The sequence below is a fragment of the Molothrus ater genome, chromosome 3, assembly GCF_012460135.2.
Source record: "Molothrus ater isolate BHLD 08-10-18 breed brown headed cowbird chromosome 3, BPBGC_Mater_1.1, whole genome shotgun sequence".
NCBI classification, from domain to species: domain Eukaryota; kingdom Metazoa; phylum Chordata; class Aves; order Passeriformes; family Icteridae; genus Molothrus; species Molothrus ater.
The window spans coordinates 84263154-84289069 of record NC_050480.2 but is presented as its reverse complement, the minus strand read 5'-3'; the positions used below and the strand labels follow the sequence as shown (position 1 = coordinate 84289069).

General features: G+C 37.9%; 1 protein-coding gene across 22 annotated transcripts in view; it reads right to left on the bottom strand.

Annotated features, from left to right (window-relative positions):
• Positions 1-25916, bottom strand: part of DLGAP2 (DLG associated protein 2) — a 455914-nt gene that overhangs the window by 45119 nt on the left and 384879 nt on the right. For all 22 annotated transcript variants that reach the window (XM_036380773.2, XM_054514363.1, XM_036380774.2 and 19 more), the window contains 3 exons: positions 24930-25141; positions 9677-9824; positions 6341-6560 (listed from right to left, as the gene is read on the bottom strand). In XM_036380773.2, the coding sequence (XP_036236666.1) occupies positions 6341-6560; positions 9677-9824; positions 24930-25141 (580 nt within the window). The remainder of the gene's footprint in view (positions 1-6340; positions 6561-9676; positions 9825-24929; positions 25142-25916) is intronic.

The following is a 25916-nucleotide window of genomic DNA, read 5'->3' as shown; positions in this document are numbered from 1 at the left end:
TTTAATAAAAAAAGAAGCAGATGTCTGGCAAATCCAGTGGGTATGGAGGAATTTTGTCAAGCACAGAACAGCAGGAGCAAGAGAGAAACAATCATTACACATTTTTAAACTAACCATAGAGGGAAGGCAGTGACTTCATTTTTATCTTTGACTCTGAAGATAATCTGCACCAGGGAGAATGAAAATTATGAAAAGCTCCTGGCTACTGCTCCAACTGCTTTCATGCCTCATCAGCTTGAGGAGGCCAGGCAGCCCTGATTAGCACAGCCTTACTCCATCTCCAGGAGTCCCAGAGTTGTGAACAGCTGTGACAGCTCCTTGGCCCTCTTGTCAAAGTCCTTGAACCAAAGTGTTTGTGTCACCTTCATCCTAGTGACTTTCTACCATGTAGAGCTGCTCTTGAACAGCAGTGTCAGCACAGCAGCAAAACTTCAATATGTAAAAAAAATTAAAGACTAATTATGCTCTCCAGATACACCCAGAGCAATGAAAATTATGTGTGTGTGTTCAAGTGTAGAACTGGGTTCATCATTTGTTAGGATAAGATTTATTCTCACAGTGTAGGAACACAAGTCGGCACAGCATCAAAGGATTAACTCAGGATGCCCAAATGCTCCAAGAGATAGATGGTGTTTCCTGCAGAGAGTTAGAGTGTCAGATAATTCCATAGAGCCCCAACAGTAATTAAGGAAAGTCAACATACTAAATTATGATTGAGAACACAACCTTCTGTATCTTATTTGAACTCAATGCTTTGTGTTTTTAAACATATCTGTTGTGGATTCCACTGCTAGCCATTACTTAGCAATGGATACCAGTAAAATCCTCTCAGACTATTTATTTCTATAGAAAGAACAGAAATTGTGGGGATGTTACTTCATGCATAAGTTTTCCCCCATTTGGCTGGGTTTTCCTAGCCATAGTGCATCAGATTTAGAAGGTCCAAACAGCCACCTGGATGAAGTATCTCATACTTGAGGAAATAAAAGAAAATCACACATCTGTTACTCATAAATGATTTTTGTTTTAAGAACCGAAGAGCTTTTTTCCCTCATTTTTTATATTTATATACATTTATAAAATTCCTTCTGAGTTTTTTCTTTCCCAAGCTCAACAGTCCCAACATTTATGTTTTCTCATGGGAGAGGTGTCATATGTATGTGATATGTGTCAAAGCACCATGGCTTTTCCCCACCTTTGGTATCCTCATATGTGGCAAAAAAACCTGACAAACCAGTAAAACCTTAAAACAATAACTAATGTTATTAGTGTTCAGATAGCAACCAGTGAATCAGTCCTTTTAGGGTTTGGAGGGGTAGCCATGCTATGGAACAGTACAATTTCTCTATGAAATATAATATTCTCATCTGTTTATTTTTGTAAGTAATGATTATGCAATCAGTTCACTGACCATGAGAGTTTTGTGGCTAAATATCAAACATGGGCTGTAAAAATTCACCTTATGTAGCCCTTTATTTGAAAATGGAAAGCTGAAAATAGCTTGAAGTCTGGAGAAGGGAAACCTGCAATTCCTCAGGCATTCTGAGTAATTGTAGGAGTTCTAATTGAAAACTTCCTCATCCAATGTGACCTTGCTTGAATTAATTGGTTTTGGAATTAGTGCTGAATAGTTCCGTAAATGTGGAATTCTCTGAAGTTTACTCATTGCCAAGCAGAGTCCAGCTGACTGAAAAAGTAAAATGGCCCAAAGACAGTTTTCAAAAAGTAAAATGACCCAAAGTCACTTCATCTTCCTCAGGGAAGTCTTTAGCAGGCATGAGGTAGTTGATCTACCTACTATGAATCAGAAAAAGAGGTGCATGCACAACTGAGAGAATCATTAGGATTGGAAAAATCTGACAGATTGCATTATGCTACATTTTCTAGAAGAATTAAAAATTTTTATGAAGTATACTGGTAACTTAAGGCCAGTAACTCTGTTCCCTAAATCCAGCAATGCTTTATGCTAAATTTCTCTCAAGATTACCACAAAATCCCTGAAGTGGGAGAAATTACTTTGGACTGACATTTAACATAGGAGAGAAATCCAGGATGCCTTTATGTACCCTGACCAAATCCCCATTGTGCTGAAGTCCATATATAGGTGGATTTTTTTATCATTAATCCATTCATTTATCAATAATCCAGTAAAAAAATACTGTTATAGCCAAAAAACCTGGGTTAGAGGAACATGTGGAGTAGTTTCAAGAAACTGAAAATTATCCTCTCTTTTATTCATCAGACTGAAAACCAAAGAACAGAGTCCACATAGTCTGTGCTTGTTGCTGGAGAAGGATCTCATGCATCTGATTGAGTCACATATTTAGTATTTCTGGCTAGCTGCTTCAATTTGAATATAAAAGCAGTATACACTGAGAAGCTATTCCACCTGATTAGTAAATATCCTGAGAAGTGGTCCAGAGGAATCCAGAGGAAATGTTTCTCTCAATAAAGATGAAAGTGTTTTATACATTTTATACAATGTATATAATGTCATCAGGAGAACATACGTGTTTCTCCAAATCTGAAGAGATGATAAATTGGTGTTCAAGTTGGCCAGAAGTGCAAGTACCAAGTTGCTTTCTCTCTCTCAGGGAAGGGATTTTAGCATGTTCTGCTTCACAAGAGACCATCCTAACTGCTGCCTCCATTACCATTGCAATTCAATGTTTCTGCATTCACAGTAAAACCAAACAAAAAAAAAAAACCTGTGAGGAAACATCCTGAAATAATCTATACCATAAGGAGTGATTAACATGAAGGACTTTCTCTACATACAGAACTTGTAGCAAAAATAAGTTGACCTTCTCAGACCAAGAGGAAATAAAGGAGTGATTAATATCTTCCAGATGTCCTTGTTGGTTGTGTTTTCATAGTACAGTCCAAGTGCTGTACCACAGTATCTGAACTACTTTTCAGTAAGGGAAGCCAGGTGTTGCAGGTGGGATAAGGTGTTACTGCTCCCAGCCTACTGCTCTCCATTTCCCAGCAGGACTCCACAGCCAGGGCTGGCTCTGGCTCAGCTGGAGGTGGCACAGCCCCAACACCTCCAGCAGCCTGTGCCTCCCCTAGCCCTGTGCCACACTCCCTGGGTGTCTGCTGAGCTGACAGTGGGATGATGTGCTTCAACAACAGGGAACCAGCCTGGTACTACCTGAGAAGTGACCCAGTTTTTATGAACTCTTCCTGAAAAGTGAAACATTGCTTGCAGGAGTAGCAGAGCTGTAAGTCAGTAGCACTTAGGATGACTGCTGCACTCAGTGACTTCCCATTCAGGAAATTACATGTTGTCTGTGATGGAGGAGCGAGGTGGGAGGCAGCAGCAGCTGGAGCTGCATTTTCTCAGCTGTGCATCTGACAGCTGTGACTGGATATGGTTCAGAGATGGAAAGCATATGCTGCCATTCAGGGCTTTTAACATCAAGTATCTTTTACTGTGTTCATTATCTCCTCACAAAATGAAACGTGACGGCTGGAAGTGCCCTAACCTCAATGAAAGAAGAGTCTCAGCAGGGCTCACACAGAGGCCAGGTCTAGCTTACCATAGGCCAGCAATGCTGGCTGTCTCCTTTGCACTGCCACTTGTCTCATTCATTTACACCTGGGGCAACAGGGAGTGCCCTAGGCCTTGTGACAATGTCCCTCAGAGGTGGACAAGACTGGTTCCACAAATAATTAAACGACATGGATCCATGCAGAAGTTATGTTTTCCTTAGTACCAATGTTTCTCTGTAAAGTTATATGCAGTTAAGAGGCCGATACTGGTAGTTCTTTTTCCATCTATTAGAAAATCCTATTAGCATAGTCCATTAATAATGTCCCACATAATATGCATTATAGTTGCAACCTCCTGAAAGTTGCAAATGCGTCTAGGAATATTTTAGGAAAATGCATGCTGTAAATATATATTCTATACTTTTGTAATTGAATTCATAGAGAATTTTAGTTTAGGTTTACATTTTTAGTTACAAGAATTAATTTTTAGCTAAGCCTATGTGCTATGAATAAATTGCTTTATGACAATGATAAGGGGCAGTCATGACCTATATAACTAAAATTGAATGGAATAATTAAATTGGAATGACTGTTAATTTTCTAAAAAACTCCTTTAGTTTCTTTTCCAAAAAGAATTTGTTACATCAGAAGCAAAAAAGAACTTAATGTAATTTTCCTAAGAAATAAAAGACTGAATTGGAAATAAAAAGCTGATGTGAAAGTCTGATCTTACTGACATTTATTTGAATGTCAAATATCTGCCAACACCACCAACACCATTTTCACATTCCAGGCAATGGCTTCTTTTACAATTTTCAAAAAGGGATGAAGAAGTAAGATTTTTGTAAAAATTATAGTAAGAATAAGAAATGCAGTATCTCCCTCCAAAGTGACAAGGACTGAAAAGAGAAAAATGGAAGTATTACACCTAGGATTTTAAAAACAAGAACTTACTTGGGAACTGAAATTTCCCTTAAAAGTGAATCTCATAATCCTTACTCTTCTTTTATACCAGATAATTATTTCTGATTTGCATATTTACCTTAGATAGAAACTGTTGACAAATTTGCTCAGTGGCACAGAGATGACATTTTAATTACAGAATCACAGTCAGAACTGTATACAGCCCATAAGACTTGAAATAATTTTGGAGCAGGAAAACATCTCAAGTCATCTTTTTTCCCCAGATTGTCAATACCACCTTACCACAAAAAATAAGAAGGATTACATTGTGGGCAAGAAAATCTATCTGATGAATCATTTCTGAGGTGAGGGAGAAGTTAGGACTGAAATGAAGGATAAAATTTTCAAAACCACAGTATTTAACCAGCAGAATACTAATCAATGCATAACCTTTCTCATAAGCATGAAAACATTGTGATGCAAACACACTTACTACCTAATCTTGTATTTTCTCAAATATATTTTATTATTCAGCTTTTTCACTCTGAGGAAAATAAAATAGGTTCTTTTCAGTGAGAATTTTGGGCTTATGGAGAATATAAACTCAAGACAGTTTAGGTAAAAATCAGCCCACTTCGTAACCAAGGTAATTCTGAAAATATTCCAATTCAGTACTTGGAGCAGATTCCAAAATAAGCATCTGTTTGTGTCTCTTGCCATGGACGGTGTCTTCATAATGATCACACAATAATATATGATAAAGATGAAAATTAGTCTCTGGGGTACCAATAAGATCTCATTTTATATCATGATAGCATCTCTATTAATCAAAGAACAGAAACATCCCTAGAGGGGGCACTGTAACCAACAATTTCTAGCTTTACACAAAGTTTTACATAACAATTAAAATACTATGCTTCAGATAAAATAACATTTTATGCTACTTCTGGAATGCAAATGTATATTATTCAACCATGGCTTCCTTTCTAAGCTCCCACTGTTCTGTTATACAACAGATGTATCAAGCAAATAATTTAAAAAGTATTTTTATATGATACATTTTGAACTCATTTTTACCTTTTGTAGATGGGTAGCCTGCACTACAGCTTAATAGTATGTGGCAAGAACAATATCTTAATTAGGAACTGGCATTAACATATTTGGAAACCTAGAAGCGAATTTGGATCAGTTTACAAAGAATACATACTTCCTATAGATTTCATTTTAATTATTGAATGGTTCTCTGTGCAATCTTTTCTCTACCAATATATGCTAAAATTCTAAAATGGGTAAAGCTATTGTCTTTGCTAAGCAACTAATAAAAAAAAGAAAGTTGCCAGAAGAATGTTAAAAGATCTTAACAATGACTGTTATAACAATGAATGCTAAGGGATAATGAGTAACAGCAGATGTGTGAAGCTTGCCAAAATGTTTACAATTCAGTGAACTGGTACAATTGGTTACACCTTCCCTAAAAGTAATTAATTACCTTTTACATTAACTGCCTTCTAGTATTTGAACCAAATATTTTTAATCTTACTTCTCTTTTTTTTTTGGTACTTTATCAAGTTAAATTAAAATTAGCACAACTAATCTCATTTAGAAGATCAATTACTTGATAGATAAACCACATAAATGTCTAACAATATTGAGATTATACCATTTGCACTTGCATTTTTATATGTGCACGTAGATAACTGCACGTATGTGAAATGGAGGTCAAAAATCCAGGTCCATTACATTATGCATTCAGGATTCTTCCCAGAAAGAGCTTATTCCAAGATGTAGCCACAATAGTACAGTATTAAAAACATAAGAATATTGGTATCAAACATTACTTCTACACAGCAAAAATGCTTCTAGTGCCAAACCTCCCTTGAGAAAACAAGCTGATACATTTTTACATGCAGAGCAGTGAAAGGGTCAGGGGAGACTCGCTTACCTGTGGTTGACCTGATGGTTGAGGTGATGTTGGAGGATGTCAGCGCAGGGATACATTCATCATCTTGGGAATAGCCTGCCTGAATGGCACGCAAGTAACTGTGGCTTCTTGTTCGGAAACATCCAGGGAGGTCAAGGGCATCCATTGCCTGAGCTTCAACTTCACTAAACACTGATTCACACACCGATTCAAATTGCCCATTAACCTCTGCTTCACTCATCTGAATAAACAACAACAAGGCATTTGATTTTTGACTTGCTTTTTTGTGATCATCACGGCCTCAACATCTCAAATGGACACCTGTACATTGATGAAGAACTGTTTTAGCAAATAGTTAAAATGTAGTAATCCCTTCTGATCACATTCACATTGTTCAACTTAGATCAGCTGTTTACACATCTCTATTAAATGCATCACACATGCCATACATTGATGTTCCACTCAATATCTTTTGGCATAGTTGAGAAGGGACCCAAGCCAAACTCACTTCCTGGTTAACTGGGTTAGCCATTCACTTCCATGGAAGAGCCTTTTCTTCAGCAGCATTATATAAAATCTGACACTTCTGCCAGCAGGAGTGCTGTGGAACCCTGCCAGGCAGAGCAGCCCAGCTGTGCCTGCTGGACCCTCCAACATCCCCTTGGGGTATTTCAGCAGCAGCCTCCAGCTCCCTGCAGTGCTTAGGCAGGACCCAGCATCTACCTGCTAGCCCTGCCTTGCAGGCTGGGCATGATCCAACACTGTGCCTTTTTTAGAGGCAATTTTCATGATAAATAGGGCTTAGGCAGAGTGGCCAGGCTTGGGGAACCTATCAGTAGAAAACCATATGTTGCTGTTTTGAAGATTAGTGCCTTAATTCTACCTACAGTGTTTTTCAAATCTTCATTGAAGGCAGCCCTAACTACCTGTAAATGTACCTGAATAACTAAATATTATTTTTATCCAAAATCAGATAGGAAGTTTACATGAACAGATAATTGCATGACTTTCTGAAAATAATTATTTTCTGAAAAGTGAGTGCTAGAAATCAGAATCAGTATGAATAATTTTACAAGTTAAATTTATGGCATCACTAAATGGCGCATCCGGTTGATATTAATTTTCCTATACAGCTGCTAAGTGCTCCTAGTGCTTTATTCATTATGGAAAGAGAGTCCCATCAAATGTTTCAAATGTTTTAGGGTTTTGGTTAAGTAAATGGAAATTTTATAGAGATGTTCTGATGATTATGAATAACTGATAATTTTGTGTAAGACATTTTAGCTACTGAAAATCTTCTGAAAAGAACTAAATTACTCTTCATAAAATTTGCTTTTAATAAAGTTAAGTAGATCAATGCAATCTCAAAGAGATAAAAAAATCTTTCTCTGAACTAGTTTGCAATATTGTTGATCAGGAAATATATGGTAATTCAGTCCATAAACTCAGTAACTCTTAGCCACTTATTTTAAACTAAGGTTATTGACAATAGAAAATTAAAAGTTTTCAATCTGAAATTAAAAATATATACCGTGGAATTCAGCATTCTTCTTGAGTCTACCCTTTGTCAGGTGTGAAAAAGGAAGGATCTCACAACAAAAAAGCATAAAAAAATCTCACAAATTATACAAACTGCTATTATGTAGATGGAACAAGAGGAGGATGGTGTCATGGAAAAAGAACAGGAAAGAGCAAAGGTTCAGAACTTGATATTTTAATACATTTGCTTGGGGTAATAGCTATTAAATGCATTTCTTAATGGTCTGGAAACAGCTGGACTGTGAGGTAGGTATTTTGTGGCTAGCACAAAGTTGCACAGGTTAGTGAACACTGAAAAAGCAAGGAACTATATCCAGCAGGTTTAGTTAATCTGGCCAATTGAGCAATCTACCTGCAAATGAAATCTATTGTGGACACTTTCCAGGTAATGCACACTGAAATGAAGAATTTTAACCACTACTGAAACCAATTAATTATCATGGACAGCTCAGTGAATATCTCTATTCACAGACATGGTCAAAGAAGCAGAAGATTTTAGACTAGTTCTATGTGGGAACATTGTCAGGTGGCAGCTTACAGCATTTGCTTTGAATGCAGGATTTAATACACATAAAATTTTCTCAAAAGCAGAGTACAATAAAAAGACAAAGAAAGCAATAAACAGCGTAATAAAAAACAAGGCATCAGAATCATGGGAACAGTTTTCACAAGGGAGTTTCCTTGTGAAAAAAATAGTGAAAGGTTTGGAAAATGACTGTTTCTAATTCTAATGTGTGCTACATAACATTAAATTTGGAATTACCTCACACAAATTAAGGAATATGACTGAAGGGCGTTACTCAGGTTAGCCCCTCCCAGCTCTCTACAGTCAGTGGAGACTGACAAGCATTTCCAGGGGGCTCTCAGCCCACTCAGATGTTCACTGTCCTGGAAGAAACTCTTTTGCTCCATTAACCACAGAGGAAGCTTTAGTTGTTGCCTCAGTTAAAAGCCTCAATTTAGATGAGTTGAATCCAGGCCTGAATAGCCATGCAATACAAATCGAATATGAATGAATATGAAATTGCTTTAAAAAGATTTCTCTTTTAACATAACCATTGTGTATGTATACCCTTAGGTGGCTCACTAAATGGTCAAAGAAATACTAAGTACCATGTCTTAGAAGGGGGCAGGGCCCATCTGTCATGAAACAACACAGGGAAGAAAAGTCAGGACCAATAAATATTAGAAACATTGGGAATTTTGTGTGAAGTCCTCTGCTACATAGAACATGTATGTAATTCTGTTGGCTTATTGCACTTCAGGTGTGATTCAGACCTCGCAGACATAAAGCCAATAGGGAGGAAAACTGTACCTTTTCAGGAGTCCCCAGACATAGAATAGCTGATGGGACTAATTCTTTCACCCAAGAAAAGTGAGGGATTTGATTTAGGATGAAACACTCCTCCTTTGGAGCATAAATTTTTTCAATCTATATCTTAATCTGGCAACCCACATTTACTGAAATCAGAGCAGGTATTTTCAGATGATGAGTATTGTAGGAGTGTACTCCTCATGCTCAGTCTGATTCTTCTTAACATTTAAATATTTAATATGGACTGAAAATAAAACCACCAGTATTTATATTTGTAATGAAAAATAAATGGAAACTATAATGTTTGATAGTGTTTCTTTGCCTGTAGCATTCAGTATTCATGAAATTTTGAGTTACATTCCTCAGAACTGAATTACTTCCACAATTCACATCCTCAGTTTGATATTGATTAAAAAATTGCAAAAACCCTAAAACCATCCACTAGTTAAGACTCTCATATCTGCAGTTAACCTATAAGAAAAATTATAACAAGAATTTCCCACCTGACTAACACAGCTGGCCTGACTGAGCGTGCTCACTGCTCTCATATAGCTCTGATTCCTTGAGCGAAACTTTGGGGAATTGTAGTTTGCAGAGGGATCCAGGTTGTGACCCCCAGGCACGTCACTTGCAGTTTGAAGGTAGCTCTGACTACAAAGGAGAAAGGAAGAAAAAAAGGAAAGGGTGTAAAACTACAGATGGTATCAATTAGGACACTGAAGGCAGTAATTTGTATGAGACACACAAACCCACTCCCCTGGGTCCAAATCTTACTTTATAAAGCATCATAGATCTGTTGTAGCCAAACGTCTTAGCACAAGCAGAAAATCTGTCTGTGGCTCTGCTGCCTAGATGGTATGAAATTTTAAGTCTTTGCTCTATTTAAACATCATCAATCCTCCTGGCTATTAATGTTGAATGTTACTAAAATACAAGGTCTAGGTCAACAGGAACAAAAACCACAGCTAAAGCACAGGCCAAAGTAACTAAAAATCTTTTTTTGTAGATAAAAATCTGTTACTTGTAATCTGGTTTTCATCAGGGTTTTAAGCATCAAGAGCCCTTTTATCTTCAAAGAATTGATAGAGTTTTACAAAAGATTAAAATATTCCATGTTCAGCTAAAAAAATAAATTAATAAGGTGCTCAGAGCAACTACATGAAGCTCTAGAAATTGTTTTATTACAACACATTTCCCATTTTGCATGACTGGGACCATAACATCACAGTGAGCCCTCTTCAGTATGCTTTCACACAAAGAGTATGCTAGTCTCCATGTTTTGTTTTAAATGTATTGATAACATTCCAGAAAAATACATAAAACTGAGGAAAGTGCAGTACTTTGCCTTGAATACAAAAAATTAAACTCTGGTACACCAGAGTTCTCAGAACCTTTGTAAATCAGATTTTAGAACTTTCCCCAGCACATCAGTGCAGAAATGAACTAATGTCCCAGATGATATTTGTTTTCATACAGAAAATAGGCAGCTTTTACATTTATTCCTTAAAGGTAGCTTGAACAAAAACAGTTTCTGGGAAGGTAGATTTGTGCCAGTTGAATGCCTCATATTGGCCATACAGTTACTTCATGCTGAGCTGGCAGAGTTGGTCTGTGCCATGTGCCTGGGCTGCTGGAAATTTCCCTGTGAAGGGTGAAATTTCCGCTCTGGAAGAACCAGATCACTCAGCGAGTGAGAAAGCCACAGGTTCAACTCCTGCTGCAAGATGAAGCACAAACCAGAGTTTTCTTTCTGAAACCATATTTATCAAACATGGAGCATGACCACAGGCTGGTGCTTTAGGAAGACCTCAGCCTTCCTCATGGAGTGTTTGGATGCAATCCCTGAGGAGCACTCTGGGAGGAATCTCAAACAATTTATCATGGCTTTGCCTAGAAAAGCAGAGTATTGAGATCCATCTCTCTGTGTGGCCATGTCCTTTGATGTCTGATGTGTGATGATCCAGTATTCCCTCACACCACCAACTGCAAGAGCAGATGGGATTTAGAGACCCTTATACTTGGGAGGTCTGTTCTCAGGCATTTCCATGTGTTCTTCCATCTCAGGGTCAACATAGACATAGCCCTGCTTCCTCAGTGCATCTGCCTTAGATCCACAGAATCATTTACTTTGGAAAAGGCCCCTGAGATCATTGAATCCAGCTGCTAACTGAATGCTGCCAAGTCCACTGCTAAACCTTGTCCCCAAGTATCACACCTACATGTCCTTTCAATACCCCCAGGGATGTTGACTCAGCCATTTCCCTGGGCATCCTGGTCCAATGCCTGATAATAATTTCAATGAAGAAATTTTTCCTAATAAATTTGCTGGAGCATATCCAAAGAAGAGCAACAGAGCTGGTGAAGCAAAAAAAGGATGCATTTTGTTTTCATCTTTGTTCAAGGGAGACATTCTTTCAAAATCCCAAGAAATTTCCCTGGAGAAAAAACCAATTCATTTCTTCCTGTCTACTCCTTTCCTTCTGTAACCTCATGCCAGAGATAAACTATGTGGAAACTATGCTATAACTGCTAAAACCAGAATGAAAATGTATGAGATTATTGCAGGTGTTTGCTCAGAGGTTAATTAAGTCATTACAGTCAAAGTGATTCTATGATTAAGATAACAGGCTGCTGGTGGGTCTAATTTGGTTCCAGATGATAAAAACAAGAACATTTTTTGTTCCCATAGGTATGAAGACAAATATAATAGATTAGGTGAAGTGGTGTAAAGCCTCACTATCCACATTTAGTTGCTGGATATAACTAAACTGCCTTTCTTCTATAGATAGGCTGATGATTGACAGCTTCTCTGCGTCATTCTGATTTTTATATATGCTTTACTTACCCATGGAATCACAGAATGGCTCATGTTGGAAGGGACCTTGAAGACCATGTAGTTCCAAACCCCTGCCAAGGGCAAGGACATCTGCCACTAGACCACATTGCTCAGAGCCCCATCCAGCCTGGCCCTGAACACATCCAGGGATGGGGCATCCACAGCTTCTCTGGGCAACCTGAGCCACGGCCTCACCACCCTCACAGTCAAGAATTTCTTCCTAAGATTTAACCTAAATCTCTAAGTTCAAAAGTGGTCACCCCTTGTCCTATCACTACCTGCCCAGGCACAAGGGCCCATTTAGGTACTGGAAGGTTGCAAAGGAGCCTTCTCTTCTCCTGGCTGAACATTCCCAGATCTGTCAGCCTGCCTTCACAGGAGAGGTGCTCCAGCCCTCTGATCATCTTTTGGCCCCCTGTGGACCTGATCTAAGGGCTCCACATCTTTCTTGTGCTGAGGACTCCTGACCTGGACATATTACTCCAGATGGGGTCTCATGAGAGACTTTTAATCTGTCTGGTATTGCCAATAAACTCTTTGATGTTGTTATGTTAGTATTTTTCAAAACATGATGTTGTTATGTTAGTATTTTTTCAAAACAAATAAGTCCCTCCTGGATGTTCTGCTTGCCAGCATCAGGTGGCAAAATCTAAATTCTGAGTTCATAAACAGTTTGTTAAAGATATGTTTGCGATTTCATTAAAACATGGGCTACATTAAGAAAAGATAGAAGGAATTAAATTAAATTAGGAATTACTGCATGAAATACTCAAAATTAATTAACTGAAACCTGATTCTAATTACTATCCCCTTCTAAATAATGATTTAAAACCTAGTATTTAATTAATCACATTCTGGTTCCTTGTTAGGTATTTCTATCACTAAATACCATCAACAATTTTTACAGCAATAATTTCTTATGAAAAGAAGCCCAGTATTCCATAGTACTTCTAAGCAGCTGAGTTTTGATGAATGAGTGTGGATATTACCTGATAGTTAAATGATTTTTCATTTATCAGAGGAGATTAATTGATTCATGGAACTGAAGGAAAGTAAAAGAAATATTACATATAAAGGCTATAAAAGCCCATAAAAGCATTTTTACACTCATTTGAGTAACACTTTGAAATTTTCCTGATAAATAGAAATTATTAGTTTTTATTTCTAAGATATAATCTCAAAGTTATTGTCTAGGATAATTATGTCAATGATGGTGAAAATTATGACCTTCCTATAAACATGATCCAGGAAGTGAAATACCAGTTACATGGGGAAGTTGCTCTCAAATGATCTGTTACCCAAGGAAATCTCATGCTTTTCAACAGTGCTAGAAATCACAGTCAACACCTGGCCTTAGTAAATGCTGACTTTTTAATGACATCCACTCCATCTATAAGCTTAGGAATAAAATTCTTGCCCTTCATTTCCAGAGCATCAAAGTTATTTTGCTTTGAAAAAAAAAATTATTTTCTTTTATGTTCTGTAGCAGCATAGATGATCTTATATCTCAGCTGATCACTGCAGAAGGGCAAGGCAAGCATGTGCAAATGAGATGTTTTAACAGATCATCTTCAGGACCACTAAAAAAGTATTCATAGTAACATCAAAGAGGTGGCTCTAAAAATCAGCACTATGGAGAAGGAGGAATAGGGTGAGACTAACAGGAAAAATTAAATTAGTATGTCTGCTCTCTTCCCACTTGCTTTTCTGAATAGACTAGATTTTAGGAAGAGATGTCCTTTAAAAGCTTTTCTGCCCCCAAGGGTTACTTTCCATTTTCCATTGGCTTCCGAAGAAGTTCATGGCAGCCAGGCAGAGGTTTTAAATTTAATGAGAAATATCTTATCTGAAAGAAAGGCTCAAAGCCTAAAGAAATTTTGGGGAAAAAAGCACTTCCATGTAATGGCCTTACAGCTGTTGAGAACCTCTGCTCCAAAAGTGAAGGACTCCCAGTGAAGGTAGCTAAATTTGCAATAGCACATTCAGCACTCAGCAGATTGCCTGAGTGTGTTCAGGGAGGAAAAGAACTGTATTATAACCAGATAAAGTGAGCTATAGCATGACATGTTTATCTGGGACAGTATAACTGATAGCATAGCTGGGATAGCCTGTTACCCTGGCACAGAGTCAATGGCAGTGAGGTTAGGCTGCATATTCCAACAAAAAATAGATCAAGAATAAGGGAAGAGATGGTGGTCCAAAAGCAGTCTTAAGCAGTTTGTAAGAGTCTTGCTTACAGTCTCCATTTTCTTGAATTTCTCTAAACTGCAAAAACTCAGGCTTCTGTATCCAAACCTCGCATGTCCTGATGCTCCTACCTGAAAGCTGCCTCTTCCTCCATGCTCAGAACTCATGCCAGAACCCCCAAGGACAGGTCTTTTTCATTCTTGACCCACCCAGATCCTAATCTTTACAGTTTCCTCCTTAAGTCCTAGCTAACAGTTTCCTGTTCAAGATGTTCTAAAACACCCCCCAGAAGTCATCATTGGGCCACTTATCCTTCTGTCCTCTGCAGATTACAAGAGTACCCCTAACACCTCTACTTGTCATCAAAGTCCTGCTCAACCTGCTGAGGTCCCCTAATCCCATCCCCTCACTTAGGAGACTGCCACTAACCCAAAACCTCCTCGACTTCTTGTGCAAACTAACTGTTCTTGCCCACACTTCATCAAGAGTAAAGTTTAAGAGCAGAATGGGGGAAAATAATTGCAGGAAAACATCTGTTACTTTAACCTTACCACAAGAAACAAGATGTGCTAAAAAAACCCCAAACCCAAAGAAACTAAAAAGGATGACTTTTTAAAAGTCCTTTGATTCCAACCCCCCAATTTAAATTTGTGCTTTTCCTTATCTTCTAGTCAACCTTAACAGGACATATATCAAAAATGTAGAAAGAAATTTAAGTTTTCTTGTACTGCAATCAAAAAGCACTACATAAGGTTTGTGAAGAGATTTCAGAAGATGGAAAAGGATGTCTACATCTCCTTATCTTTTCCCAACTTAGGCCTTTCTAACAGAAGACTTGGAAAACCATGAGCTATTTAGAATATGTTTTAATGAAAGGAATATTAATGCAAGCTAATCCAATAGCTGCAATAACACATTAACTAATGATAAGGGAAGGGCATTAACTAATGATAACAGAAAGACTTATTTCCTCATCTCCAGCAATCTAATACTTAGCCTTCTATTTCCTTTTATATTAATGGTGTATTTGTTAAAGGAGTAGGATACTTTATAAATAAGAGACAGCTAACATTATTTAGGTTTTTTTCTCTGAATTCCATTGTTTTATATACTTTTGGAAAGTTTATGGAAAGTTCATGGAAAGTTTATTGTGTCTCAAGTAGCAGGGTGACTTCACATATGGCATTGGGGGATTGGAGGCATTCCCACTGTGGTGTGTGCCACAGCACCTCACACCACTCAGTCAAAATCTTTCACTTTGGGTAGCACTCAGCCCATCCTTTGTTGCCACTGAGATCAGATGCTGATGAACACCCAGGATGGTTTGGGGCATGTCTCCTGAAGTCTCTTGGCACTGCTGCATGATGAGTATTGCTGTGAGCTGGATTTACAGTACACAGTACTGCACCAGGACTTACACAAACACTGCATGTTTTGCAGCAGATGAATTGTTTTGTTGTTTGGTGAACAGGCATGTATGGTAACAATACTGTTTTACTTTTAGGACAGCTTGAAATGCCAGAATTACAAAATGGCACAGTTTAACGTCTTATAGCTAGTCCAGGGTCAAAACAACACAAAAAAATCACAAAATCACAGCATCGAGTAGGTTGGAAAAAGCCTCTGAGATCATCAAGTCCACCCTATGACTTAACACCACCTTGTCAACTAGATCACAGAACCGAGTGCCATGTCCAGTCTTTCCTCAAACACCTCCAGGGACAGGGACTCCACCACCTCCCTCAGCAGCCCATTCCAATGCCCAATCACCCTTTCTGTGAAGAATTTCTTCCTAATGCCCAATGTAAACCTCCCCTTGTGCAGCTTAAGACTGTGTCCTCTTGTCCTGTCACTTGCTGCCTGCAAGAAGAGCCTGACCCCTGCCTGGATACAATCTCCTTTCAGGCAGCTGTAGAGAGTGATAAGGTCTCCTCTGAGCCTCCTCTTCTCCAGGCTAAACAACACCAGCTCCCCCAGCAGCTCCTCACAGGACTGATGTTCCAGACCCTTCATCAGTCTTGTTGCCCTTGTTTGGACATGTTCCAGCACCTCAATGTCCTTCTTGAAAAGAGGGGCCCAAAACTGGATACAGGAATTAATGTGTCATCACCAGTGCCAATGTGGTTTAACCCACTACAGCCGAGTACAGAGTAGAAGCTAGAAGCCCCCTTCTTCCTAAATATTCTAATTCATGAGCAGAAATACTTGACAGCCAAGACAGTCCCAGGGGAAAAATGGACTATATAACTCCTGAGAAAGGGATCTCTCAGTCACACTGGTTTCCTTTTGTATTTTACTGTCTGCATTTTCTAATAAGTGATTGACATCACATACTTTATCCTAAACCTTATACCACTGTATAAAACAGTATGATTGTGATGCCAGCAATACACTTGCCAAGGTCATTCCTTGATCTACTCACATTCAATATAGTGATCACTCCCCAGAGTACCTCTTCTCTGTCAAATGTTCAGTCACCAGTGCACCCTGGGTCAAGGAGGCACTGAAAATGAATTAATGTTTTCTGAGGCCTCTAAAAGTTGTAGCAAGAAGGTCACCTTCTGACTCTGAATGGGTTTATCAGGTTTATTCAGGGAGCATCCAATATAAAGAAAATCCATGTTCCATCAAATTAATTTTTGGAATTGCCATATTCTAAAATCATACCTTTTTATTTTCATGATCATGCCTGCATTCGTGCAAAACTGTGAGAGTCAATGGGAACATTAAAGAAAGCACAATCACTTCTGTTCAAATCAGTATATGCAATTCAGAAGTATCTTTCTGGGACAAAAAGATAAAATTTGTAAAAGAATTCATCTTGGGTGCCTAAAAGGGAGGTGCATTAGAATTATCAAAGTAGCAGCAGTTATCAAAACCTATTTTATTGAGAGATTTGCATTTCAATGGATATTCATTTCTCTATCTGGACCTATCTTAACTATGTCTTCCTAGATACATGAAATAACTCATTGACCAGAATCTAATGATTATAGCTTAGGCAGCAGTGCCATTGTGTAGCAGCTGCGAGTCACCCTGCATCTCCATGGAGCCCTGCTGGAGTCAATGGAGCTCTGCAAAGGCACCCAGATGTGCCTGCATGCAGCCCATTGGAGAACTCAGAGTGGTGACATTAACTCTGATTCTCCCTTTCAAATAGCACATTTAGTGTGGCTCTTTGGAAAACCAAAAGTGCACATAAATCTCATAAATTCATCTGTAGCAAAGAGTTCCTTTTCTAATATTTGCAGTCTGAAGCTTCTCTTTGATCAGTGGTAGATATGAGAATTTGGGCCAAATGAAATAGTTTAGGTGCCTAGATAGTTCATCATTGACCCATACCTTTTAAAAAGTGTGCCTGAAAGATACTGAATATTATTACAGGAATATGTTAGGAAAGAGGTGGAGACTGCTGTTTCTACCCTTATGAAATGCCTACTAATCACTCACTGGTAGAAGTGAACTCTTACTGTCAGTAAGTGTTTAGGGATTTGGTACAACATAAACCAGAAGAGAATGAGAGGAAATCATCAGAATCATTAAACAGTCTGGTGGTTTGATCACTCCTTGCAAAGATAGAGAGGATGCAGGCTCAACCAAGCCTGTATTCCAAATCACTCAAAATGTTCCTGTAATAAAAAAAGTAGGCTACAAGAAATCTAAACTTTCAAAAAGGTGACAGATTTACACATATAGCTAATCTATAGCTAATCCTAAAAGTCTTGTCCCCATATAATAGCAGCAACAAGCTGGTCAGCGTCAACAAAATTCAGGCAAATGCTATGGCAAAAACTCAAAGGGCATTTACAGCATCATGTAGCAGTTCAGTAGATGGGTCTATGGATCTAAGCAGAACTCAAATATTGGATATGTGTTCCTAAATCTATTTGTGGAATTGAAATATTCATTAATTTCCTCAGGAAGCTATCTCACTTTTTCTTTTTGCTTTTTGCTGCATATACATGTACACATGCAAAAAGACTAATGTGGTAGAATAAATGTAGACTATGGCCTATCAGGACTCATTAAAGCATCTGAACATGAGCTTAATTTAAGCATACATGTAAGTCCATTAAAACCAGTAGATCTAAAGAAAATAAATGATCTTCATGCTGAACTTGAAGACAAGTTTTAGATATTAATGAGACTGGAATTTCTGGAGAAACAATTGAGTAGAATTGGGAAAAGAATTGTGTGTGTATATATATATATATATATATATATATATACATACCCACACACACAAAATTTCTGTTTTTTTTAGCCAAAAGAATCTTAATTTTCAAATCCTTGCCTGAATAAGTGTTTCTGTACACATCCTTGATAGTCCTATTTCGTTTTTATTGAAAACTAAACAAATGGGAAAACCAGCTTTTGATCCTTTTCAAAGAAAAGTAAAACTCACAAATTTGTTGGAAGCAGAAAGAAATAGGCACCAAAAAACAGAAGCATATTTTCCCTTGCTTGTCACTATTTGTGCTTGTTATATTGACCTGAATCTTACTGCATTTTCACCACAATCCATCATGTAATTGCATTTTTCTGAGAAAATCCTGCTATATTCCTGAAAAGACTCTGGACTTTGTGTAGAGCCTTAGGATTCCCCTTCCATCCCTAATCCAGGGTAATACATTTCAGCCCTACAACATAAAGCTGGTATTTACTAAAATGAGATAGGACATCTGGGCTCAGTGACTCCCTGTGTTTCACACTATGCTACTTCTCAGAGAACAAGATGCCTAACACTGCTTAAGAGCATTTGCTATTATTCTGCAAAGGAAGAAAAGATGGGGATCTCTTTTGACCCCACAAAAGATGTTTCCTAGGTAGCCAGATGACTGTCTGCCCTTCATCAGCATTCCCTCTTAACCCTGCAGCCTAATCTAACCCAGATCTTACTGACTGCAGCAGAGTATCACCATGCCAGTGGCCCTCTGATTACATTATTAGTTGATAAGGCTTTGTAATTAGCCCTCAAACTCTCCTCAGTAAATCTCCAATTTCACCCCTCAGAGACTCTGAGTAGATGCTACTGCACTATAGGGCCTCAGAAAGCTACTAATGAAGTGTGTAATGATGCTTTTTAGAGTCAGAAGATTGAGGGGAAAAAAACCCCAAAGATAAATAAAAAGCATATAAAAGATGATGGTTCCTTTTCTAGTGATTTTCCTCATCTCTTCTATTACAAATATTTCTCAGGAGTGGCTTCAAAACCATTCCTATTTTAAAATGTAGAAGCTCTAATGGTAAATTGAAGTTTACCTTAAAAATTAAAAAAGGCTTGGATCACTGGTGCACAGCAATGGATAATGTTGAAAGAGGACACTAATTTCTCTAGAAAGGAAGGTGTGCTTTAACTCTCAATCTGTGACATTTTTGCAGCACACCCACTCCCCCACATGTGCACACTTACCCACAGCATTTTCTGGGTACATTTGCCAAGGGGTGTGTCTTAGGAGCAAAACCCACAAATTTGTTTGGCACTAAAGAATAGTGGAGACTGCACTGTCATGGGCAGAGATGGATGAAAACCCACAGGGCTGGTCTTATGCATTGCTTCCAAACTTCTCTTTTGGCTTTTTGGCTTTCACTTTCTAATGTTCTAAGCATGTTATGGTTACCACAAATGGTTGCAAACGGAAAGAATTTTTTTTTTAAATGGAGATTTCCCATGTGTCTTAGAGGAGTCTGTGCTATTCCATGATTCCTGCTGAGCCAGGGGGTCTGGCAGCTAAGTGCTGTCAGATCTGGTTGAGGTTTAATCTCCTTGCTGTCTGCTTTGGCAACATTTTTGTTGCCATAATAAAGTCTGCAGAACAGAATGTGGACATGCCTTGGATAACAGTCCAGATAAGCATTAAGTTAGTGTGGCTGTGGATAGATGCAATCTCTCACTCTGGAAAGAGGGAGAGCAGTGAAAGATCATTCTTTTGCTCTGGTTTACTATGAGCCCAGAAAACACGTCAGCCATTTGAGGTTTTAGATATATTAACTTACAATACTGAATGAAGTGTTTTGTGTTGAGTGCTGATTCACCAGGCTGTGAGTAAGAGTGGCTGAAATATGGACATGCATCATGCTCTTCAGGTGTGCTATGGGTGTAAACAACCCACAAAACAAAGATGGTAAACACCTGAGGGAGGCACAGATGCTCTCTCTCTGTGAGTGTGATTCATAATTTAAGATACTCATTCCATACAGTGGCCAAAATCTGGCAGAGTATCAAGAGAAAAACTTAATCTCGGGTTGTCAAGACAACTTGAAGTATCACTGGTATTGTACTGTTGTAGTTTGCCAAATAATTTGTACTATGGCAGATTCCCTTCCTCATTGAAACACTACATTTTTGTACTCCCTCTGTGCTCACACGTCTTTCTGCCTGCCCACCCATCAGCTTAAGGTGTCTGGACTACCAGAAACAGAAAAGTCTCCCATTAGAGGTTTACAAAACAAAAGTACACATCGCTGTCACTGAATTTATTTTACTGTAGCTTAACCTATTTAATTTTCATCGTTTCCTGTGAGTCACTTCAGAGCATAATGGAAAACTTCAGCACAGCATGACTCTTCATTTGTGTGAGTGATACCAGTATGATCTTCAAATAGAGTGTATTTACTTTGAGCTAAATGCTATTGTTATCACTTTTGACTAAATGGTGAGATGGTTTTCATAACACTTCAAAAAGGAGATACTGAAAATGGAATTTGCTATTTCTACAGTGTTATTCTGTTCATTTACATAATCAGTATATTGAGTACTTTTTTTCCTGAAAATTAAAAGCATCAAATAACTGTATTATATTCAGTTTTTCAGAATTACTCTCCCATTCCAGAGTACAAAATTCTTGTTTTATTTTCAGCTTTGCTTTCTGGATCCCAGTGTCTCTGATGCTTCCATCTCAGCTTTGCTTGGTTTTGTCATAAATACAGAAAAATGACATTTACTAGATTGGAAGGATACCCCTACAAATCATGTAGGTCAATCACTTTTCCAGGATTGCACAAAACTTATTTAGGATAGTGACAGAAAGTCCCTTTGTTTCAGCTATCCATTCCATAAACTGTTCATTAGATTAATGATATTTAATGTAAATGAAAATATATGGCATACCTTGTACAAACTACTGCCTTCCAACACAGTTTAACTTCATCTTCAGTAGCATCACAGCACAGCAGAAAACAATAGACTGAAGGGCTTGCATTTCACTTCTAGCATACCAAAACTGACATCTGAACATTTTTGTAGTATCACAGTGAACAATAATTAAAAAAAAAAAACAAATATTTTTTTTCCCCAGGGCTACTGGGAGTCAACATAATTTCCACATTAAATAGGACTTCTGGCACCATTCCAAGAAAACAAAGAGTTGAAAGGAAGTAGTTTCAGGTATGTGTCCTGTCTCCACCACAGCAAGTCTGATTGCATTATAATTTGCTCAAATGCAATTTCCTAATAATACTAATAAATTGCACTGGCTTCAACTTGATGTTATTGGACTAAATAGTGCAACATACTATTTAGTTTTTTGAAACATAAAGAAAGAATTTAAACTCATTTCTCTTCAGTGAGTAATCTAGATATTTAGCTGCATTTAATTTTTGAAAAGTCCAGAAAAAATTGAGCCCCTTATGCTATAGCTATGCTCAGAAATAAGCCAGGTCCATTTCCTGATCCTTTGGCCAAGCTTTCCTATCCTACAGAGAGAGTGGCTGCATCCTTCAGAGCTGGTCCCTGAACCATGTCTTGGCACTATGCAGAGGTGAGACAGGTGGCCCAGGTTGGAGGTGGGCTGGGGATGCTGCTGGCTGTGCTCTCTCTCTGCCAGAGGTGGAGATCAGATGGCTGTGGTTGGGTCTGTGACCTGCTTCTGTCAGATTTATAAACCAGCAGTGGCAGACTATGAACTTCCCTTTTTATTTTTTCCCCAATTTGGAGTAAAATATACTCCTTTCCAAAAGCAACTGAAAAGATATTATTTCAGAATTTTAAGGCTTCTATTGTTTCCTTTACATTTATCTATTTGTATTTATTTATTCAGGTGCAAAAATACATTTTTATTGTTTAGAAACTTTTAATATTCAATTTGCTGGATCTTTGAGCAACGCAAACTAGTAAATTAGGGCTTACTTTTGTCAAAGCATAAACAGAATTTAAATGGGAAAACCATCCCTGCAAAGATGCCTAATAATACTCAGAGGAGAAAAGCACATATGTCAAATGTCTGTTGAAGGTTAAGTGAAGGCTGTTCTAATTTTCATTTTATCATATTCAGGATAGCGAAGGAAAAGTAGGCTTTTTCTTATGAAATCCATCTACTTTTGTTTTGCAGCCAATAAATGTTTTTATACTGCCAAAATAATCAATATTCAGCTTTTATTACTGTGGTCTGGCAGACCCCAATTCTGAGCTACCCTGTCACCCCAGCAGAGGAATAAGAGAATTAAACCCCCATTTTGTTTGTGTGCACTAGCTCCCTCCATCTGGGTAAACAAGCTAAAAAACCTAATGCAGCTGACATCTTGAATTATGTAGTTTCTCATAACACATGCCAGAAATGCTGTTCAGCCCTGTTATACATGCAGGAATGCTGTTCAAAGCCCTGGCTTCTGGTTCAGCAGCATGATCAGTGGTACAAATGGTGCTCAGCATGCAGTGGGGATTACTGAGCTATGCTGAGGGAGGAAGGAAGGCTCCATAACCATTTTCCACTGCTACATCCTTCACAGACATCTGCCAGACAGAAAAGGCAACCACAGATATACTGGGAGGAGCTGGCTTGTGGTAAAAACCCAAGTCTAGCATCAGCACTTGGTATTTCTGTGCAAGAAGAAATTTTCTATCTGCCTTTAGGATTGCTGAAATCTATAGATTTTTGCAAGAAAGACTTACAAGAACCAGCATAATTGTCACACTTCTGTTGACGTCCACTGGAAAAACCTGTGAATGTTAGATTCAAGGTGTTGCCCTTCAGTTTAAAGAAACACTGAGGACTTAAAAGATATCTGTCAGCAGGGGCAGCCTGGCTGCTCAATTATTCTTAGTCCAGTGCTAGTGAAAAATTTTCAACAGAACCCCTAATAGTATTTTACAGTATTACAAAAAGCTTCCTCCTTTTCTGACTCGTTAGTGGTAACTATGACATGAAATCCTCTGGGGCCATGAACAAGCACAGCTGTCAAGCCCAGTACATGCATCAGCAGTGCACCCGTGCTTTAATCAATTAAATTCTGAGTGGTGTGTTTGCAATACACGGAAAAATGACAGGAGACACAACATTTGGTATTGGCCTACTAACAACCACCTGTCTTCATGATTTAACAAATCAGGAATACTTTCTTTCTTGAAGTATATTCCTTATTTTAATGTACGTTTAGATATGTTTAATTGCTGTCTGAACTTTTTTATAAGCTGTAGTGGTCTAGGGCAGGCACCAAGACCTGTCACTAACTGGCAAATTTGTGCTGCTACTCAGATTCCCTTGTGGGAGGCCCAACCATAGCTGGAAACAAAGAACAGTATAGAATATATTTTATTTGGTCTAAGTGCTTGGAAAGTTAGAACAGTGTCTAAAAAAATATTTCAGTTTGTGGCATGAATAAGATAAGAGATCCCCTCCAAAACTGGAATGACTGCAACCAAACTGTCTCTGGGAATGATCCCTGGCCTACAACAGTGCCCAGAACTCAGCTGGGCAGTGGCTGGGCCAGTACCATATGAAGCAATGAAGTTGGAAAATCTTCTATTCAATAATAGTGAAAGTTGGTGGCTTTCTTGCAGATTGCAATGCAAATAATTCAATTTAATCAAGCCATAAGGATTTTTGCCTATGGTTTTTGTTTTATTTTGTTTTCTGAAAAGGTGAGTCACTATGGTAAACTATACGGTATTACCTACAGAACAATAAATAACACTTGGTCCAAGATTTCACTCCTAATTAGTTTATATATCCCAGGCAAAAAGATAAATTTGCTAAGCCATGAGAAACATCCAGTCAAATTAATAGAATCTGTAGATTTTAAGTCAGGCTACCACTTTGAAACCCTCCTGACAAGAATTTTTACAGTTTACTTATAAAATTATATATTGAAAAGATAAAAAAGGAGAGGAAAATAAAGATCTATTGGAAAACTTCCCACATACTTCCTTGTAGTTTTAAGATTTGCTTTAGTTATTTAATAGGCCATATTGCAGGTAGTATGAATGGTAGTATGAATGAAAAATAATCCAGTCAAACAAAATCTTCCACAATGTGTTTAAATGAGTATGATGCAGTACAGCTGATACATAAAGCATTACACTGATAAAAAAGGTGTAAAATGCCCAATATATGGTACAGTTGTATATTTAATATTATATCTAGTATAGAATAGAGTATATTTTCTATTTCAGAGAAAGCAATGAAATAACAAAAATTGTAATATAAATCAATCCTTCTAGAGAAAAAAACCCCATAACTTTGAATTTTTGGCATAAAATAAATATACATTTCCTTCAGTAAGCATAACAAACTCATTCAGAAGTAGAACGTTTATTTCATGGATGGAAGAAGATGTCAGGTTTTCATCCAGTAACCACAAGAAACTGTAACTAATTTAAAATGAAGCCAAAAAAAAAAATCACCTTTTAAGCGATAGATTTTTTTTTTTCCTATGGAAGCTGACCAATGCCCGTAAGACACAAAGGAAAGTTATCCAAGTCATGACAACTTCCAGAAAGGTGTAGTGAAGCTTACTTTTGATGATCTCCCAATGGTCTTTGCCCAATGGATTTTAATAATGACTCTGGTCGAACGGATAATTTTGGCGATGTCTTGGGGCTTGTATCAGAATCTCCACTTTCTTCATCTCCCATGGCCTTAATATAGCTCCCACTCCTCATTCTTCTGCATGGGATCTCTTCATCTTTCCCACCAGCTGGGTATCCTCCCCATTCATCCTGAGGTACCTAAAGGAGACCATAAAACACACACACACAGAGAATGTGGTTTATTCTTTTCATATGTTTAAATACTTCCTTCCTTTATTCATTTTACAAAGATAAGTAATGAATTTTTTATTCTTCAGAAACAGATGACTTATAAAGAGATTTTCAAGAACCCTAAATGATTTTGCCATTTAACTTCAGCTTCAGAGTTGGAATTTTTCAGTTTATAAACGTTAGAACCAAGAAACAATGAAGTCATGGATTGTGAGCTGAGCTGCAATATCTATTTGTAGACATGCTCTAATCTGCAGGAAGCAGCCTAAAGCTTGCACATAGATTTTAATCTGATAACAACGAGTTAATCAGGAATCTCAGAGCTATAATTCATTGAAAGCTGAGCACTTTGGGGTTTATTACCAGCAGTCCTTATAAGGGGCTTTCAGGGAGGTGAATGATGTATTTCAGATAAACTAAGACTTGATCTTGGCATAAATGGGTAGGATTAGGGCAAACTTCTGTGGAAAAAAAAAAGAAAAAGTGGTAATTTGTCTTTTTTCTATTTAGAAACTGCAAAATGGTTGATAGAGACTGTAATAAATCAGAAATTCAACCAGTTAAATGATACATGAGGTTGTAGGATTGCAGTTGCCTTTATGCAGTTCAAGTGGATTTCCAAATATTAAGATTGGTAGTCAGATAATCCACAGCTGGTGGATGGAAATCTCTCCTCACCACAAATTACCAAAGAATTGAGCAGGAGTGGATTCTTCAATCCAAAGTGAAATCAGCCTTGTTT